Genomic DNA, 22148 nt, shown 5'->3' with positions numbered 1-22148 from the left:
TATGCTAAAACAGCTACCAACAGTAAGTGTGCTGAACTAGTCATGATTTAAAGGACGTCCAACAACAGAGATTGTGTGAACATTGGTAATCGTTCGTGACAAATTGTGATATATTTTAAGAAGAATCTAAAGAAAAATAGCACTAACAAAACATGATATTTGTTAAAGGTCATTTTGGTTGATGTTTCTTTCAAGTCACATGTTTCATGGCATATGTCTCTGTTTTTAGTTTGTTCAACCAAGGAAAAACAAATGTAAATTTTGCCAAGCCATTTCCATTCGGATAACCTTGGTCGTCCGACTTATACCGATAACTTGGAACACTTGGACCTTATGTATACCACAGATTTGTCATAATCATTGCTAATAAAATCCTGTTTTGTTCAGAATTTGTTCCAGGAGGCACAAAATGACTTGAATACATGATAAAACTTTATGGTTTTAACAACAATCACAAAGAGAATGTGTGGGATTATGTGAAATAAATCTACACATCTGACAGAATAGTTGCCAATAAAAGTAATTTATCAGTCCGCAAAGTCCAAACATGAGGACAAGCGGACGAGTACTTGTGCCGGGCCCTGCCAAAGGGAAAATATATAGAGATGTCTTCTTCTATCTGTTCATGCTGAAATAAATGATAACAAAACGATGTCTGCTTTCATAGATTTTTATGCTGGATACAAGTAAATCAGACATGATAACAGCTTCTTGTTGATGATGGTATCTGTGTTATTTGACACATTCAATGATCTCCAGGCACAAAATAAAATGGATGGCTTTTCTCATGAAACAACAATCACACAACAGAGATACAACAATCTGACCTCAAAGGCCGACAGAATTTTTTTTAGTCATACAAAGGTCAACCATTAACGAAAGTTTAATCTCAAACACATTTTTTATAAACATATAGCTGCCCATATCATTAACGAGATCTTTGTTATGTTGCTTAAGACTTCTGGCTCCTGCGAAATCTTCACATACAATATATCAGATGTCCTGTGATGTTTGTTGGGGAGATGCTATCAAACTGATCAAATCAAAAAAGGCAATATGGTGGTTATATATCTATCTACCATTAGTAACGAAATTAGAAGGACAATTATTGGTTAATCAAATACAAGTAGGTAAATACATGTAATCATCACAGCTCTGATTAAAAGGTGGCCTTTATCATTAGCGAATTTTTACATGAAGATAAAAATTGTTATAAAACACAAAACTACATATCTGACAATATCTAATATATTGATAAATGAATATTGATTATAATGTCATCATACTGTTAACCATCTTTCTATTGAGGCCATTCCTTATTGCGATTTTAGTAATATAATGTTTGCAATGACTTACATTAGGCCTTAGAGACCTAAATCGCTCACCTGGCTAATTCAGGTATTCAGTCAACTGATAAAGAATTTCAAATATGACCAGCAATTTTCTGATATAATTTCCTTATTGAGTCACGCCCATATGGTCTAACAGAAGTCAGATTCACTATTGATAAAAAAATGCACCAGGCCAAACATGGATAATATCCTTGAGAGGAAGAAGGATTTTTTATGACCTTACATTTCCCTAACTGTAGTGACCTGTTCACAGACTGGAACGTATTTCTGGTAAAATACCCAATGCAATCGACCAGTCTAACCAACTTCAACCTTATATTGTTTGGACAGGGATGTGAGGGTTGTCCAAGTTTTCAAAAGCTTAAATGACTTCATATACAGATTACACAGTCAAAGAATTCAAACATGCTACTGATCTCAGCTGGAGATTTACAAAACGCCAAACTGCTCAGAATTGAATACTCATGGGAATGAATTGTTCTGACACTGAATTTCAGCATAGATTTACAATTGGGGTTTAACTGTATACCATATACATGGATTCAAGATAGACTGTAAGTTAAGTAGTCAGCATCATAAAGCTGCAAATGTGAAACATGATTGTTGATGTTCTTTATGTTTTAATTTGTGGCATTTAATTTTCATAATTTTATTTTAATTGCAAAATTTCGCAAAAGTAAATTGTGCACTAAAGAAATATGGTTAACAGTAGTAAAATATCAGAGCCTCTGACATAGATTCCTTCAAATGTTAACAAAAAAATCACCCAATAGGTTTGATAAAAGCAAAAATGTCATTTACAGGAAAGAGTCGTAAGATAGTTGTCGACTTCCATCACCGGATAAACACCAGGTTTTCATCAGGAAACATTTCCACTTGTTTTATCGTCTAATCTTCATCATCACTGCTATCAGTCTCGTCATCTTCCTTCTTAGGAGTGTTCACAATCTTGGTCATGGCTGAACCCTCAACATTCACAAGCTGGTCGCTGTTGAATGTAACTGTGAGGCGTCTGCGTCGGCTGTAGCGGCGATTTGGACAAAGCATAAATTCCTCCGTCACATATTCTCCTGGAGAGATAGGTTTCCTAAAGGAAAAGATAATTGTCACTTTAAAGTCACACTACCAATTGTACATGGCAAAAATGTCTACTGAGGAATACTTATTGTATAGTTGTTAATATTTGGGGGTTTTATTTCAGTATACTAATTATAGACATCGTACAATCTGACACAGACCTTTAGACAGTGTACAATATGACACAGACCTTTAGACAGTGTACAATATCACATAGACCTTTAGACAATGTACAATATGACGCAGACCTTTAGACAGTGTACAATATGACACAGACCTTTAGACAGTGTACAATATGAAATGGACCTTTAGACAGTGTACAATATGACATGGACCTTTAGACAGTGTACAATATGACACGGACCTTTAGACAGTGTACAATATGACACGGACCTTTAGACAGTGTACAATATGACACGGACCTTTAGACAGTGTACAATATGACACGGACCTTTAGACAGTGTACAATATGACACAGACCTTTAGACAGTGTACAATATGAAACACCTTTAGACAGTGTACAATATGAACAGGACCTTTAGACAGTGTACAATATGAAATGGACCTTTAGACAGTGTACAATATGACATGGACCTTTAGACAGTCTACAATATGACCTGGACCTTTAGACAGTGTACAATATGACACGGACCTTTAGACAGTGTACAATATGACACGGACCTTTCGACTGTACAATCTGACACAGACCTTTAGACAGTGTACAATATGATACAGACCTTTAGACAGTGTACAATATGACATAGACCTTTAGACAGTGTACAATATGACACGGACCTTTAGACAATGTACAATATGACACAGACCTTTAGACAGTGTACAATATGACACAGACCTTTAGACAGTGTACAATATGACATGGACCTTTAGACGGTCTACAATATGACACAGACCTTAAGACAGTGTACAATATGACACAAACCTTTAGACAGTGTACAATATGACACAGACCTTTTAGACAGTGTACAATATGACACAGACCTTTAGACAGTGCACAATATGAAATGGACCTTTAGACAGTGTACAATATGACACAGACCTTTAGACAGTGTACAATATGACATGGACCTTTAGACAATGTACAATATGACACAGACCTTTAGACAGTCTACAATATGACATGGATCTTTAGACAGTGTACAATATGACATGGACCTTTAGACAGTGTACAATATGACACGGACCTTCAGACAGTGCACAATATGACACAGACCTTTAGACAGTGTACAATATGACACAGACCTTTAGACAGTGTACAATATGACATAGACCTTTAGACAGTGTACAATATGACACGGACCTTTAGACAGTGTACAATATGACATAGACCTTTAGACAGTGTACAATATGAAACACCTTTAGACAGTGTACAATATGACACAGACCTTTAGACAGTGTACAATATGACATAGACCTTTAGACAGTGTACAATATGACACAGACCTTTAGACAGTGTACAATATGACATAGACCTTTAGACAGTGTACAATATGACACGGACCTTTAGACAGTGTACAATATGACATAGACCTTTAGACAGTGTACAATATGAAACACCTTTAGACAGTGTACAATATGACACAGACCTTTAGACAGTGTACAATATGACATGGACCTTTAGACAGTGTACAATATGACACGGACCTTTAGACAGTGCACAATATGACACGGACCTTTAGACAGTGTACAATATGACATGGACCTTTAGACAAACTAGGATATATCACAAGTTACATGTAATTATGTCCAATCATATGCAAGAGCAATTGTATTAATCACAATTATAATAAGGGATTAATTTTTAAATTTTTCCCCCTGTAGGTCCAAAGTTTTACAACTTAATCAAAACAAGAGTGCATGTCTGTATACATAAGCAATGAGCAAGCTACAGACACAAAGTTGAAAATGGCATCAATCTTACAATAATCAAGGAACTGTAAAATCGACCCTTCATGTACATAAAACCATTGTATTAGTAACATTGGGCAAGTTTTATGAAAATCTAATCATTAGTTTAGGAGGAGTTGCTTTCACAAGAAATGGACGTAAAAATAGACAGACGGAGAAGATGACGCCAATATACAACCGCCTCCAGCAGCGTATAAAAATTGAAGCATGTGAACTTACTTAATAGGTATTTTGAAACCATCACTCATAAGTCCGCTGCCTGCATCACAGGAAAACATGCCATTTGTCAAAGTGATGTTTGTAATGTTATGGAATACCACTTTGCCAGGGGTATCAGTCATGTATGGAGTCAGTGTTGGGATCTGTAATAAAGAGATAATTACATAAATTCTAAAAAAAGATAACATTTAAACTTTAATAGACAAAATTGTGATTGACACCTGTTGGCCATATTAATCTTCACAGTCGACCATCTCATGATATTAGCTTAAGGATGCTGAACATGTCATATCATTTAAAAGGAGCAGGTAAGTGTGGCACGTAGATGTGGCAAACATGGTCTCTGTCATTCAACTGACAGGTAGGTGTGACATGTACATGGTGCTAAATATGGTCTCTGTCACTCAACTGACAGGTAGGTGTGACACGTACATGGTGCTAAATATGGTCTCTGTCACTCAACTGACAGGTAGGTGTGACATGTACATGGTGTTAACTATGGTCTCTGTCATTCAACTGACATGTAGGTGTGACATGTACATGGTGCTAAATATGGTCTCTGTCACTCAACTGACAGGTAGGTGTGACACGTACATGGTGCTAAATATGGTCTCTGTCACTCAACTGACAGGTAGGTGTGACATGTACATGGTGTTAACTATGGTCTCTGTCACTCAACTGACATGTAGGTGTGACATGTACATGGTGCTAAATATGGTCTCTGTCACTCAACTGACAGGTAGGTGTGACACGTACATGGTGCTAAATATGGTCTCTGTCACTCAACTGACAGGTAGGTGTGACACGTACATGGTGTTAACTATGGTCTCTGTCACTCAACTGACAGGTAGGTGTGACATGTACATGGTGCTAAATATGGTCTCTGTCACTCAACTGACAGGTAGGTGTGACATGTACATGGTGCTAAATATGGTCTCTGTCACTCAACTGACAGGTAGGTGTGACAGGTACATGGTGTTAACTATGGTCTCTGTCACTCAACTGACATGTAGGTGTGACAGATACATGGTGTTAACTATGGTCTCTGTCACTCAACTGACATGTAGGTGTGACATGTACATGGTGTTAACTATGGTCTCTGTCACTCAACTGACAGGTAGGTGTGACACGTACATGGTGTTAACTATGGTCTCTGTCACTCAACTGACTGGTAGGTGTGACACGTACATGGTGTTAACTATGGTCTCTGTCACTCAACTGACAGGTAGGTGTGACACGTACATGGTGTTAACTATGGTCTCTGTCACTCAACTGACAGGTAGGTGTAACTTGTACATTATCACACCATCAAGTTCCACGATGAAGTTACGTGACATCACACTATCAAGTTCCACGATAACGGTACGTGACATCACACCAGGTTCCATGATGACGGTACATGACATCACACCATCAAGTTCCAAGATAACGGTATGTGACATCACACCACTAAGTTCCACACTGACTGTCTGTGACATCACACCATCAAGTTTCACTCCTGTTTAGTAGTCATCAGTGATGACTGATGACTGAATGAGTGATGCTGAAAGGTCATACTTAACCATTTTCAAAATAAAAAGCATGTTTCTGTACACGACAGAGACATGGTAAATATCCGGAAGGATTAAGTTCTTGCTTTCACCAAAACGTGGTAGCATTAAAATTTACCAAAGGAAACCTACATCTTGAGGAAATTTGAGGATGATCCATCCTGTACCAAAACAAGAAATAATTTTCCTTGTTCTTTGTTCTTGCCTTAAACATGTATTGCATCATGAGATGAATTAATTGGTAAACAAGGGCAGTATGTTTCCATTCATAGCAATATCAAATGGAATTGTAAAAATCAAAGATGGCTACTTTTCTGCAAATTGCTTTTGCAATGAGCTCCAATAATGAAATTCATCCATCGAGTTCTTCTCTAGAAACAGTGATAACAAATTACATTAATTTCTTATAGCTGTCAAAATCCAAGATGACCACTTTTAAGCCATTTTTATTTTCTGATCAGTCCCAAAATGGACAATTCATAACTAGGGACCAAGGCAAACCTACATAATTAAGAAATTTGAGAATGTTCTATGTATAGATCTAGATGGATGGACAATGGACTGACGGTCTCATTGATGATGCAAGGAGGTACAACAGGATCAGTCACTAATCCCATTGTGTTTGGGGGGCACAGTGGCAGCACACTTGCTTTCACAAAACAGATGTGAAAAAGTATGTGGTCACCTGCCCAACCATGCAGGTTTTCCCTGTACTCCAGTTTCCACAGAAAGAGCCCGTCCACACTTCCATTCTGGCCAACAAGAGCGGTGAAATCAGTTTAAAGCTTGTCTCACAATTTTTGTAAAATAAATGAAGTTGATATTATATAAACCTACATATGGCCATCAGACAAATACTTATATCAACAGTGAGGTCAGTCAACATCAACACCTCAGACAGAACATGCATGCAGCCATCAGACAAATACTTACATCAACAGTCAGGTCTGGAGTAGCCAACATCAACACCTCAGACAGAACATGCATGCGATTATTAGACACATTCTTCACATTGGCATACACCTGGAACCTTCCTTCAGGATTCCTTTTCTTTTCATATTCCTTCCCTGTTACCATCATAGTAACTGTTTCCACTGAAAAAGGAATTATAATACTATAGACTACAGTATCAGGTTATATAAACTACAGTATCAGGTTATATAGACTACAGTATCAGGTTATATATAAACTACAGTATCAGGTTATATATAAACTACAGTATCAGGTTATATATAAACTACAGTATCAGGTTATATATAAACTACAGTATCAGGTTATATAGACTACAGTATCAGGTTATATATAACTACAGTATCAGGTTATATATAAACTACAGTATCAGGTTATATATAAACTACAGTATCAGGTTATATAAACTACAGTATCAGGTTATATATAAACTACAGTATCAGGTTATATATAAACTACAGTATCATGTTATATATAAACTACAGTATCAGGTTATATATAAACTACAGTATCAGGTTATATATAAACTACAGTATCATGTTATATATAAACTACAGTATCAGGTTATATATAAACTACAGTATCAGGTTATATATAAACTACAGTATCAGGTTATATATACTACAGTATCAGGTTATATATCAACTACAGTATCAGGTTATATATAAACTACAGTATCAGGTTATATAGACTATAGTATCAGGTTATATAGACTACAGTATCAGGTTATATATAAACTACAGTATCAGGTTATATATAAACTACAGTATCAGGTTATATATAAACTACAGTATCAGGTTATATAGACTACAGTATCAGGTTATATATAAACTACAGCATCAGGTTATGATACAGTACTACACCGACTGTATGGTTGTTTATCAGGTTATAATACAGTACTACACCGACTGTATGGTTGTTTATCAGGTTATAATACAGTACTACACCGACTGTATGGTTGTTTATCAGGTTATAATACAGTACTACACCGACTGTATGGTTGTTTATCAGGTTATAATACAGTACTACACCGACTGTATGGTTGTTTATCAGGTTATAATACAGTACTACACCGACTGTATGGTTGTTTATCAGGTTATAATACAGTACTACACCGACTGTATGGTTGTTTATCAGGTTATAATACAGTACTACACCGACTGTATGGTTGTTTATCAGGTTATAATACAGTACTACACCGACTGTATGGTTGTTTATCAGGTTATAATACAGTACTACACCGACTGTATGGTTGTTTATCAGGTTATAATACAGTACTACACCGACTGTATGGTTGTTTATCAGGTTATAATACAGTACTACGCCGACTGTATGGTTGTTTATCAGGTTATAATACAGTACTACGCCGACTGTATGGTTGTTTATCAGGTTATAATACAGTACTACGCCGACTGTATGGTTGTTTATCAGGTTATAATACAGTACTACGCCGACTGTATGGTTGTTTATCAGGTTATAATACAGTACTACGCCGACTGTATGGTTGTTTATCAGGTTATAATACAGTACTACGCCGACTGTATGGTTGTTTATCAGGTTATAATACAGTACTACGCCGACTGTATGGTTGTTTATCAGGTTATAATACAGTACTACGCCGACTGTATGGTTGTTTGTCAGGTTATAATACAGTACTACGCCGACTGTATGGTTGTTTGTCAGGTTATAATACAGTACTACGCCGACTGTATGGTTGTTTGTCAGGTTATAATACAGTACTACGCCGACTGTTATAATACAGTACTACGTGTATGGTTTGTCAGGTTATAATACAGTACTACGCCGACTGTATGGTTGTTTTTCAGGTTATAATACAGTACTACACCGACTGTATGGTTGTTTGTCAGGTTATAATACAGTACTACGCCGACTGTATGGTTGTTTGTCAGGTTATAATACAGTACTACGCCGACTGTATGGTTGTTTGTCAGGTTATAATACAGTACTACGCCGACTGTATGGTTGTTTGTCAGGTTATAATACAGTACTACGCCGACTGTATGGTTGTTTGTCAGGTTATAATACAGTACTACGCCGACTTTATGGTTGTTTGTCAGGTTATAATACAGTACTACGCTGACTGTATGGTTGTTTGTCAGGTTATAATACAGTACTACGCCGACTGTATGGTTGTTTGTCAGGTTATAATACAGTACTACACTGACTGTATGGTTGTTTATCAGGTTATAATACAGTACTACACTGACTGTATGGTTGTTTATCAGGTTATAATACAGTACTACACTGACTGTATGGTTGTTTATCAGGTTGTTTATCAGGTTATAATACAGTACTACACTGACTGTATGGTTGTTTATACAGGTTATAATACAGTACTACACTGACTGTAGGTTATAATACAGTACTACACTGACTGTATGGTTGTTTATCAGGTTATAATACAGTACTACACTGACTGTATGGTTGTTTATCAGGTTATAATACAGTACTACACTGACTGTATGGTTGTTTATCAGGTTATAATACAGTACTACACTGACTGTATGGTTGTTTATCAGGTTATAATACAGTACTACACCGACTGTATGGTTGTTTATCAGGTTATAATACAGTACTACACCGACTGTATGGTTGTTTATCAGGTTATAATACAGTACTACACCGACTGTATGGTTGTTTATCAGGTTATAATACAGTGTATGGTTGTTTATCAGGTTATAATACAGTACTACGCTGACTGTATGGTTGTTTATCAGGTTATAATACAGTACTACACTGACTGTATGGTTGTTTATCAGGTTATAATACAGTACTACACCGACTGTATGGTTGTTTATCAGGTTATAATACAGTACTACACCGACTGTATGGTTGTTTATCAGGTTATAATACAGTACTACACCGACTGTATGGTTGTTTATCAGGTTATAATACAGTACTACACCGACTGTATGGTTGTTTATCAGGTTATAATACAGTACTACACTGACTGTATGGTTGTTTATCAGGTTATAATACAGTACTACACTGACTGTATGGTTGTTTATCAGGTTATAATACAGTACTACACTGACTGTATGGTTGTTTATCAGGTTATAATACAGTACTACACCGACTGTATGGTTGTTTATCAGGTTATAATACAGTACTACGCTGACTGTATGGTTGTTTGAGCTTCCATGTGTTTTATTGGTATCTTTATGAAGCCAGTATTTTTTTTATTGCATTCTACATGAAAATTTGTAGTTTTTGACAATAAACGTAATTTCTCACCCCTGTTGCCTGGAATAACACACTCCATTTTCTCGGTTTTTACTCTGCGACCAGCAATACCTGTGTAGTATGCATTTAGAACTGTAATGCGGATGTGTACTTTACGGTCCTCCTTTTCCAAGTTAATGACCTTGACCTTGATCTCAACATCTTCTCCAATCATCGTGTTGTTTGGAAGATCAAGCTCCAGATCAACTTCCTTTTTAGGCTCCTGTTCGTAAATCCTCTCCTTTCTTTTGCTTCCAAATTGATTTACAAACTTCACAACTCTTCGTTCATCAACAGATCCTTACATGGATAAACAAATAAGTATATCATCAAATTTCATATGTCTAGAAACTTTGAATGTATTCAAACAAATCATCTAGAATGCCTCATATATCAAAAAAAAACTGACACGTTCCATACAGAAGGTAACACCTTCTCATAGGACTACACCTCCCATAGCACTACTTCTCCCATAGGACTACACCTCCCACAGGACAACACCCCTCATAGGACTACATCTCCCACAGGACTACACCTCTCATAGGACTACACCTCCCACAGGACTTAACCTCCCATAGGACTCCAGACTACATCTCCCACAGGACTACACCTCTCATAGGACTACACCTCCCACAGGACTTAACCTCCCATAGGACTCCAGACTACATCTCCCACAGGACTACACCTCCCATAGGACTACACCTCCAATAGGACTACACCTCCCACAGGACTATACCTCCCACAGGTCTACACCTCCCATAGGACTACACCTCCCACAGGACTACACCTCCCATAGGACTCCAGACTACATCTCCTACAGGACTACACCTCCCACAGGACTACACCTCTCAAACGACAATTTCTCCCATAGGACTACACCTCCCATAGGACTACACCTTCCATAGGACTACACCTCTCATAGATCTGCACCTCTCATAGGACTACACCTCTCATAGAACTACACCTCCCATACGACTACTTCTCCCATAGGACTACATCTCTCATAGGACTACACCTCCAATAGGACTACACCTCCCACAGGACTACACCTCCCACAGGACTACACCTCTCATAGGACTACACCTCCCACAGGACTTAACCTCCCATAGGACTACACCTCCAATAGGACTACACCTCCCACAGGACTATACCTCCCACAGGTCTACACCTCCCATAGGACTACACCTCCCACAGGACTACACCTCCCACAGGACTACACCTCCCATAGGACTCCAGACTACATCTCCTACAGGACTACACCTCCCACAGGACTACACCTCCCATAGGACTACACCTCTCAAACGACAATTTCTCCCATAGGACTACACCTCCCATAGGACTACACCTTCCATAGGACTACACCTCTCATAGATCTGCACCTCTCATAGGACTACACCTCTCATAGGACTACACCTCCCATACGACTACTTCTCCCATAGGACTACATCTCTCATAGGACTACACCTCTCATAGGTCCGCACCTCTTATAGGACTACACCTCCCACAGGACTTAACCTCCCATAGGACTCCAGACTACATCTCCCACAGGACTACACCTCCCACAGGACTACACCTCCCATAGGACTCCAGACTACATCTCCTACAGGACTACACCTCCCACAGGACTACACCTCCCATAGGACTACACCTCTCAAACGACTATTTCTCCCATAGGACTACACCTCCCATAGGACTACACCTTCCATAGGACTACACCTCTCATAGATCTGCACCTCTAATAGGACTACACCTCTCATAGGACTACACCTCCCATACGACTACTTCTCCCATAGGACTACATCTCCCATAGGACTACACCTCTCATAGGTCTGCACCTCTCATAGGACTACACCTCCCACAGGACTTAACCTCCCATAGGACTCCAGACTACATCTCCCACAGGACTACACCTCCCATAGGACTACACCTCCAACAGGACTACACCTCCCACAGGACTACACCTCCCATAGGACTACACCTCTCAAGACTACACCTCCCACAGGACTACACCTCCCATAGGACTACACCTCTCAATACGGACTACACCTCCCATAGGACTACACTCCCATAGGACACACCTCCCATAGGACTACATAGGACTACACCTCCCATAGGACTACACCTCTCATAGGACTACACCTCTGCCATAGGACTACACCTCTAGGACTACACCTCCCATCCCTATAGGACTACACCTCCCATAGGACTACACCTCTCATAGGACTACACCTCCCATACGACTACACCTCCCATAGGACATCTCTCATAGGACTACACCTCCCATAGGACTACACCTCCCATAGGACTACACCTCCCACAGGACTACACCTCCCACAGGACTACATCTCCCATAGGACTACACCTCCAATAGGACTACACCTCCCACAGGACTATACCTCCCACAGGTCTACACCTCCCATAGGACTACACCTCCCACAGGACTACACCTCCCATAGGACTACACCTCCCATAGGACTAGACTACATCTCCTACACCTCCCACAGGACTACACCTCCCACAGGACTACACCTCCCATAGGACTACACCTCCCCATAGGACTACTACACCTCCCAGGACCATAGGACTACACCTCTCATAGATCTACACCTCTCATAGGACTACACCTCTCATAGGACTACACCTCCCATACGACTACTTCTCCCATAGGACTACATCTCTCATAGGACTACACCTCTCATAGGTCCGCACCTCTTATAGGACTACACCTCCCACAGGACTACATCTCCCATAGGACTACACCTCCCATAGGACTACACCTTCCATAGGACTACACCTCTCATAGATCTGCACCTCTCATAGGACTACACCTCTCATAGGACTACACCTCTCATAGGACTACACCTCTCACAGGACAACCCCAATGACTACACCTCTCATAGGACTACACCTCCCATAGGACTACACCTCTCACAGGACTACACCTCTCATAGGACTACATCTCCCATAGGACTACACCTCTCACAGGACAACCCCAATGACTACACCTCCCATAGGACTACACCTCTCACAGGACTACACCTCTCATAGGACTACACCTCTCACAGGACTACACCTCTCATAGGACTACATCTCTCACAGGACTTCACCTCCCACAGGACTACACCTCCCCAACGACTACACCTCTCATAAGACTACATCTCTCATAAGACTACATCTCTCATAGGACTACACCTCTCATAGGACTACACCTCTCATAAGACTACATCTCTCATAGGACTACACCTCCCACAGGACTACATCTCTCATAGGACTACACCTCCCATAGGACTACATCTCTCATAGGACTACACCTCCCATAGGACTACACCTCCCCAACGACTACACCTCCCATAGGACTACACCTCTCATAGGTCCACACCTCTCATAGGACTACACCTCTCACAGGATAACCCCAACGACTACACCTCTCATAGGACTACACCTCTCATCCTTTTTGACTGACCTCACCTTCAGGATGCTTATTCAGCGCTGTGACATCCTTATTCACTGACCTCACCTTCAGGATACTTATACAGCGCTGTGACATCCTTATTCACTGACCTCACCTTCAGGATACTTATACAGCCCCGTGATATCCTTATTCACTGACCTCACCTTCAGGATACTTATACAGCCTTGTGACATCCTTATTGACTGACCTCACCTTCAGGATACTTATACAGCCTTGTGACATCCTTATTGACTGACCTCACCTTCAGGATACTTATACAGCCTTGTGATATCCTTATTGACTGACCTCACCTTCAGGATACTTATACAGCCTTGTGATGTCCTTATTGACTGACCTCACCTTCAGGATACTTATACAGCCCTGTGACATCCTTATTGACTGACCTCACCTTCAGGATACTTATACAGCCCTGTGATATCCTTATTGACTGACCTCACCTTCAGGATACTTATACAGCCTTGTGACATCCTTATTCACTGACCTCACCTTCAGGATACTTATACAGCCTTGTGACATCCTATTGACTGACCTCACCTTCAGGATACTTATACAGCCTTGTGATATCCTTATTGACTGACCTCACCTTCAGGATACTTATACAGCCCTGTGATGTCCTTATTGACTGACCTCACCTTCAGGATACTTATACAGCCCTGTGACATCCTTATTGACTGACCTCACCTTCAGGATACTTATACAGCCCTGTGACATCCTTATTGACTGACCTCACCTTCAGGATACTTATACAGCCCTGTGACATCCTCCCTGTCACTTGAACCTATGGCCTTGGTACTGATGTTCTTGCCGATTGCAAATTTGTCAATATTGGTCACTTCCATACTCCCATCCTCATTTATCTAAAACAGTTATTAAAACAATAGTCACCAAAATTTCAAAGCAAGAGTCCTACTCAATCTGTTTTAAAGCTTTCAAAGTTGATCATGGCAATCTCCTAATGTTATACCCCTACTTCACACAACAGAATACTTACCCCTAATGTAATACCCCTACTTCACACGACAGAATACTTACCCCTAATGTAATACCCCTACTTCACACAACAGAATACTTACCCCTAATGTAATACCCCTACTTCATACAACAGAATACTTACCCCTAATGTAATACCCCTACTTCATACAACAGAATACTTACCCCTAATGTAATACCCCTACTTCATACAACAGAATACTTACCCCTAATGTAATACCCTACTTCATACAACAGAATACTTACCCCTAATGTAATACCCCTACTTCACACAACAGAATACTTACCCCTAATGTAATACCCCTACTTCATACAACAGAATACTTACCCCTAATGTAATACCCTACTTCACACAACAGAATACTTACCCCTAATGTAATACCCCTACTTCATACAACAGAATACTTACCCCTAATGTAATACCCCTACTTCATACAACAGAATACTTACCCCTAATGTAATACCCCTACTTCACACAACAGAATACTTACCCCTAATGTAATACCCCTACTTCATACAACAGAATACTTACCCCTAATGTAATACCCCTACTTCATATGACAGAATACTTACCCCTAATGTAATACCCCTACTTCACACAACAGAATACTTACCCCTAATGTAATACCCCTACTTCATACAACAGAATACTTACCCCTAATGTAATACCCCTACTTCATACAACAGAATACTTACCCCTAATGTAATACCCCTACTTCATACAACAGAATACTTACCCCTAATGTAATACCCCTACTTCATACAACAGAATACTTACCCCTAATGTAATACCCCTACTTCATACAACAGAATACTTACCCCTAATGTAATACCCCTACTTCATACAACAGAATACTTACCCCTAATGTAATACCCTACTTCACACAACAGAATACTTACCCCTAATGTAATACCCCTACTTCATATGACAGAATACTTACCCCTAATGTAATACCCTACTTCACACAACAGAATACTTACCCCTAATGTAATACCCCTACTTCACACAACAGAATACTTACCCCTAATGTAATACCCCTACTTCACACAACAGAATACTTACCCCTAATGTAATACCCCTACTTCATACAACAGAATACTTACCCCTAATGTAATACCCCTACTTCATACAACAGAATACTTACCCCTAATGTAATACCCCTACTTCATACAACAGAATACTTACCCCTAATGTAATACCCCTACTTCATACAACAGAATACTTACCCCTAATGTAATACCCCTACTTCATACAACAGAATACTTACCCCTAATGTAATACCCCTACTTCATACAACAGAATACTTACCCCTAATGTAATACCCCTACTTCACACAACAGAATACTTACCCCTAATGTAATACCCCTACTTCACACAACAGAATAAAAAGAATAAAAATAAATAAAGCAAAACTAAAATACGATTCTAGATTTTTAGTCAAGTAGAAAATAGGGTTGTTTGTGACCATACATGACCTTCTGAGTTTGAGGTGCTACAGCTTTGACACCCTAATGAGGCTGGGACAGAAGCTGAGACTGACCAGCAGCTGTATAGCCATGATGTGTGAGATCTTGACAGTCATACAAGAGACAGAAGCTGAGACTGACCAGCAGCTGTACAGCCATGTTGTGAGAGATCTTGACAGTCATACAAGGGACCGAGGCTGAGACTGACCAGCAGCTGTACAGCCAGGTCGTGTGAGATCTTGACAGTTGTACAAGGAACCAAGGCTGTGACAGACTAGCAGCTGTATAGCTATGTCTTGTGAGATTTTTCGTCCTTGCTCATGTGGAGGGGACCTGAACAAGGCAAGGGTATAAGTCTACAGAACTATGAGTACTGTTATCTTGGCTCATGGGAGGGGGGAGGTTGGTTGGTTATTAAGTGATAATCTAACAGGTATGGCTCACATTACAAGGCCAATTTATAGGGCTTTGTCACTCCTATTTAACCACCTGTGTGAACCTCTATATAACCCAGCCCAGTTCCTAGTTGACCTATGACCTACCTGCCAGTTGATTTTATCACCATTGACCTCTGAAAACACGAAGCCAACATCATAATTGAGATACACATGTCCCTCTTTAATGGCTTTCAAGGGGGCAGGTCCACACCGCATCACACCTGTGGAGATTATAACGTATAAAACATATTACAAGGGGGCAGGTCCACACCACATCACACCTGTGGAGATTATAACGTATAAAATAGATATTACAAGGGGGCAGGTCCACACCGCATCACACCTGTGGAGATTATAACAAATAAAATAGATATTACAAGGGGGCAAGTCCACACAACATCACACCTGTGGAGATTATAACGTATAAAACATATTACAAGGGGGCAGGTCCACACCGCATCACACCTGTGGAGATTATAATGTATCAAAAATATATATTACAAGGGGGCAGGTCCACACCACATCACACCTGTGGAGATTATAATGTATCAAAAATATATATTACAAGGGGGCAGGTCCACACCACATCACACCTGTGGAGATTATAACGTATGAAATAGATATTACAACGGGGCAGATCCACACCACATCACACCTGTGGAGATTATAACGTATAAAATAGATATTACAAGGAGGCAGGTCCACGCCACATCACACCTGTGGAGATTATAACGTAAGAAATAGATATTACAAGGGGGCAGGTCCACACCACATCACACCTGTGGAGATTATAACATATAAAATAGATATTACAAGGGGGCAAGTCCACACCACATCACACCTGTGGAGATTATAACCTATAAAATAGATATTACAAGGGGGCAAGTCCACACCACATCACACCTGTGGAGATTATAACCTATAAAATAGATATTACAAGGGGGCAAGTCCACACCACATCACACCTGTGGAGATTATAACATCACAGAACCCATTACATCAGACTATCAACAGACCAAATAAAATACTGTAAATTTTCGCGTATAGTGCACACTTTTTCAAGCTGAAACTGTCGTGTCAGAAAGGGGGTGTGCATTATACGCAGGAACATGCCATTCTTGGGGTTATCAGTCCCGAGTTCTGCGTCCGCCATATTGGATTACCTCCCTTCACATAGTTATATGTAAAAGTCGTCGGTCATATATGATAGTTTGGAGATAAAAACAACAAAAAATAAATAAAATAAAATAAATTTCGAATGTTTTAATCATCGGCCATTCACGCTAGCATTTCGGTGAATCTATTTTATTTTTTTTTTCGTTTCCTGTTGTTCGAATAGTGACGGTCTTACTATTGTTCGGGGCTATAGTAGTGTCTGAATTTCTGCCTCATTTTGATGATGTATCTGTGGAATTCAAGGAGTCCGGGAGTTTTTGGGCGATTGTCATTCTGTTCATAAATCAGACAGCCCATCCCACCGACGCCCTAAGTTGGTGACCCCATGACCTCTCTTGATCTGTATGGCCCGCACGTGCAGTTTTGTTGTACTGGCAGCGATGCTGGCATCTTGGCGATCGCATACAAAGTTGAATAGCTCTCTCTCCCTCTCTGGGTGTTTCGCTGTCGCACCTATGTCAGCCCTTCTGGTCAGTGGTTGGGACTTCAGACTGTCTTTTTTTTTCTTCAATGCCTTGATATTTCAATCTGGAATGTCGAAGTGGCGACCGGTGGCACGAAACTCAAGTCTCTCGGCGTAGTCAATGGCTTTCGCTGTTTCCCCATGTCGAAGTCGGTGTAAACAATCTATAACTAAGTACCTTCGGATACCGCGGTAGGTACAGATATGGGGACAAGGTATGATTGAAACTTTTCAGACAGTTAAAACAACATCGTTTTCTGAGCAGTAGTACGCGTTCAGCCGAAGCCGAATGTCATCAATCTCCTCATACTCAACGTGTTTGTTACCTGTTAAGAACCGTTAATTATCCAATTAGCCAAGCCTTTCATGCTTGTTAAGTCAGGCACCTGTGTGATTTTGTTTACATAAGGTAAATAAATATGTCAGGGTCACGATGATTGTGGTTTCCTTGTTATCAATGGATAAAACTACATCAACTGTTTCATCGCGGTAACCAGTAATCAATTAATCTTTCTATAGAAAATCTCATTTTTAAAAAAAAATCTGACCCCAAAAAAGTACCTGCGAACTATACCCGCAAATCTACGGTACTATGTTTGTTGGTTTGTTCGACTTGAATGAAGACATTGTGCATTGAAGACACTACTTTCATTGGCTGTTTAGCGGATATGTGCCTCATAGCATAGTAATAAATAATAATTAAATGAAAATATTTTGTAATTTTATACAGTAACAACATCTTTTATTTAAATAAAAAGTTATAGATATGAAAGAAAACATGTGAAATGCATGATTATTCTCTCATACACAGAACCTAGTGAAATCAATATTTAAAGTGAAACAACTTCCGTCAACAATATTTAAAAGAAAAATTCAATAAATCTGTACCCAAGAATATTCTACATTGATATAACACTACTAATACTGAGGTTGGTTACGAAGGCTGCAGCAACGTCACTGAAGCATAACTTTACACGTGAAGCACCGTGTAAGGATAACTGTCAAATGGAATAAAACATGCACTTTGTATATGTACATGTATTTCCAGTAAATGTATCTAAAATCACAAACAAATTACAAGTATTTTCAGTAATCTGGATTGGCAAGGTAGTTATCGCTTATTTTTTCCTTTCGGTTGCTTGCAGCCATGCCTATATATATAAACAACACACAGAACATTTAACAGAATACAATGTATTTTGTTTTAAGTTTGGTTTACCTTAATCTGTAGAAATTCTAACTTTCACCTTTTAATCTGTGTAAACACAGGGATTAATGCTCAATCGACAATTGCAATAGGGCTCGTTAACACAGATATGGCTGACAGATAACATTTGGGCATGCGGACTGAATTCAGGAAATTTTCACCTGAGACAAGGCGACGCCTGAATGTTCGACACAAAAAAGGAAATTTTGGTAGAATTTAGAAGGGATGGTCCACAAAATATATCGAACACAAACCAGTATTTGATACAACAGAGTTTAATTCATGTGGTTTAGTTTACTAAGATAAAGAAGAGAAAAAAACGTGACCGAACAAAACATTTAACTTATCTAATGTAAGCGTGTTCAACACAAGTGACTTTTACTGTATTTGATGCTCATCTGCTTGCCTTATGGTTCAATGGTTGTATACCTTGTTCTCATTTCAGAACATGACATTACTCACTTGGATTGACCAAGATTTACATGATGGGTGTTGTCCATTAAGCAGAAGATGCTTACTCTTCCTGAACACCTAGTCTTATATCCTTGACCCATTTTTGAGAGTTTCCTTGTAAATATTTCTTTTGTTCATGCATTGCCCTAGTTTTATTGAATCTGGATAACCAGTATAATTATGTTGACACAGTTAGATACAGAACGTGCTTCGGTTACAATGGATTATTATGATAATTAATCTCACCTTCACTTAGTTCCTGAGGTGTGCCATCATGAGCCTGCCAGCCATCATAGCCCGACGGAAGATCAAGGCGCCGGAACCAAGACTCATTCCAGACATGAAAATTCCTGCCGAAAGTAAAAATTATATTTGTGAACTTATATAGCTGTAAGTTATCTACTCATCAGATTGCATTCATATTGACAATGAATCTCGCCTGACAACCTTACCTTGGTTGAACAGCTCAGATATTATATTTGCTAGATGTGTTAAACAAATTAATTTGTCTACTTCATCAAGTTATAAAGATATTTTTCTCTGTATGTTTATTTATTCGAAGAGCTCCCAGAAAATCATGATCTTTAAAATGCTTGACGTAAAGCTATAAAGTGTGTTATCAAAGGCAATGGACAGTCGTTAGCAGTACACAAGGCAATGTGACACCAAAACAACATCATATTATTGTGTTGTGGTCTATCAGGTCTCCACCTGTGAATACAATCCAGATTAAACTCTGTTATGTAAGGAAAGAGTCATGAAAATTGAATCTTAAATTGAAAGTGTTAGAAAAGAGCCGGTTTTTATCATTGATGTTAATTCAGCACTTTTAAAAACTCCTTGCCTGTTACAGATATCAATGTAGAGAGACATTATTTGTAAATGAGAAAATCACCATGTGCTGAATGGTGGAGTAATTAAGATGAATCTTACAAAAAAGTGATATAATTTTATAAGATACCATTTGGAGTCATCAAGAGCATCTTCTGGGAAACCATCTGCACCACAATGGAAATCAATTGTCATACTACAGTCGGTGTCATGAGCAGACTCAAAGTTGGTCACAGATCTAGTTGGTATACCCAATGAGCGCAGCACTGTAATTTAAGAAATGTTGATCTCAAAATTTCTACAGTGTAACTCTTAATCAACATAGAAATATCTTTCTTAAAATTATCAACAGACTCAAAGGTTTATCATCAAAGATTCCACTTTCAATTTGGTCAAAATCCATTCAGTCATTCATGATAAGTAGCTTTAAGTAAAAATAAGCAAGAAAGATGACAGAGGGATGGATGAATGATGGCTATCACATCCTAGAATACCTAATCAGTCCTTTGTACTAACTGAACTAAAAATGTTTGATCTAAAACTGGTATTTCCTGATGTTCATAGAAATTAATGTTGAAAATTGCGAGAGATTTATACACAATTGGTAACTAACATGTGGTAACGAGACAGGAGAATACCCAACACTGGCCATATTGGACCGATTCAAGGGTCTCCATGTATTTCTTCAGTATGTTAACACTGCCACTCCACTCCCACGGACGTACACACTCAGGTGGGTACGTCTCAGTCCATCGCCCCTCCAATACACCTCCATGATCATCCATACTGTTAGCCTATTCAACAAATAAACACTTGTAGTTAACACTACCTATATCTGTAGTAAACAGGTAAACACCTGTAGCTAACACTACCTATATCTGTAGTAAACAATAAACACCTGTAGCTAACACTACCTATATCTGTAGTAAACAGGTAAACACCTGTAGCTAACACTACCTATATCTGTAGTAAACAATAAACACCTGTAGCTAACACTACCTATATCTGTAGTAAACAATAAACACCTGTAGCTAACACTACCTATATCTGTAGTAAACAGGTAAACACCTGTAGCTAACACTACCTATATCTGTAGTAAACAATAAACACCTGTAGCTAACACTACCTATATCTGTAGTAAACAATAAACACCTGTAGCTAACACTACCTATATCTGTAGTAAACAGGTAAACACCTGTAGCTAACACTACCTATATCTGTAGTAAACAATAAACACCTGTAGCTAACACTACCTATATCTGTAGTAAACAGGTAAACACCTGTAGCTAACACTACCTATATCTGTAGTAAACAGG

At 39.1% G+C, this 22148-nt stretch overlaps 1 protein-coding gene across 1 annotated transcript in view; it reads right to left on the bottom strand.

The window, feature by feature from the left end:
• Positions 1-664: 664 nt before the first annotated feature.
• Positions 665-22148, bottom strand: part of LOC132551484 (protein-glutamine gamma-glutamyltransferase K-like) — a 50837-nt gene continuing 29353 nt past the window's right edge. Inside the window, exons 7-15 of the mRNA XM_060215628.1 lie at positions 21446-21626; positions 20963-21098; positions 20248-20351; positions 16808-16923; positions 14539-14665; positions 10349-10636; positions 7058-7218; positions 4575-4717; positions 665-2439 (exon numbers count right to left, since the gene is read on the bottom strand). Of these exons, the coding sequence (XP_060071611.1) occupies positions 2241-2439; positions 4575-4717; positions 7058-7218; positions 10349-10636; positions 14539-14665; positions 16808-16923; positions 20248-20351; positions 20963-21098; positions 21446-21626 (1455 nt within the window). The 3' untranslated portion in view covers positions 665-2240. The remainder of the gene's footprint in view (positions 2440-4574; positions 4718-7057; positions 7219-10348; positions 10637-14538; positions 14666-16807; positions 16924-20247; positions 20352-20962; positions 21099-21445; positions 21627-22148) is intronic.

Source organism: Ylistrum balloti, unplaced genomic scaffold (genome assembly GCF_031769215.1).
Source record: "Ylistrum balloti isolate Yb309-2 unplaced genomic scaffold, AGI_CSIRO_Ybal_v1 Utg370202, whole genome shotgun sequence".
NCBI classification, from domain to species: domain Eukaryota; kingdom Metazoa; phylum Mollusca; class Bivalvia; order Pectinida; family Pectinidae; genus Ylistrum; species Ylistrum balloti.
This window is presented reverse-complemented; position numbering and strand designations above follow the sequence as displayed.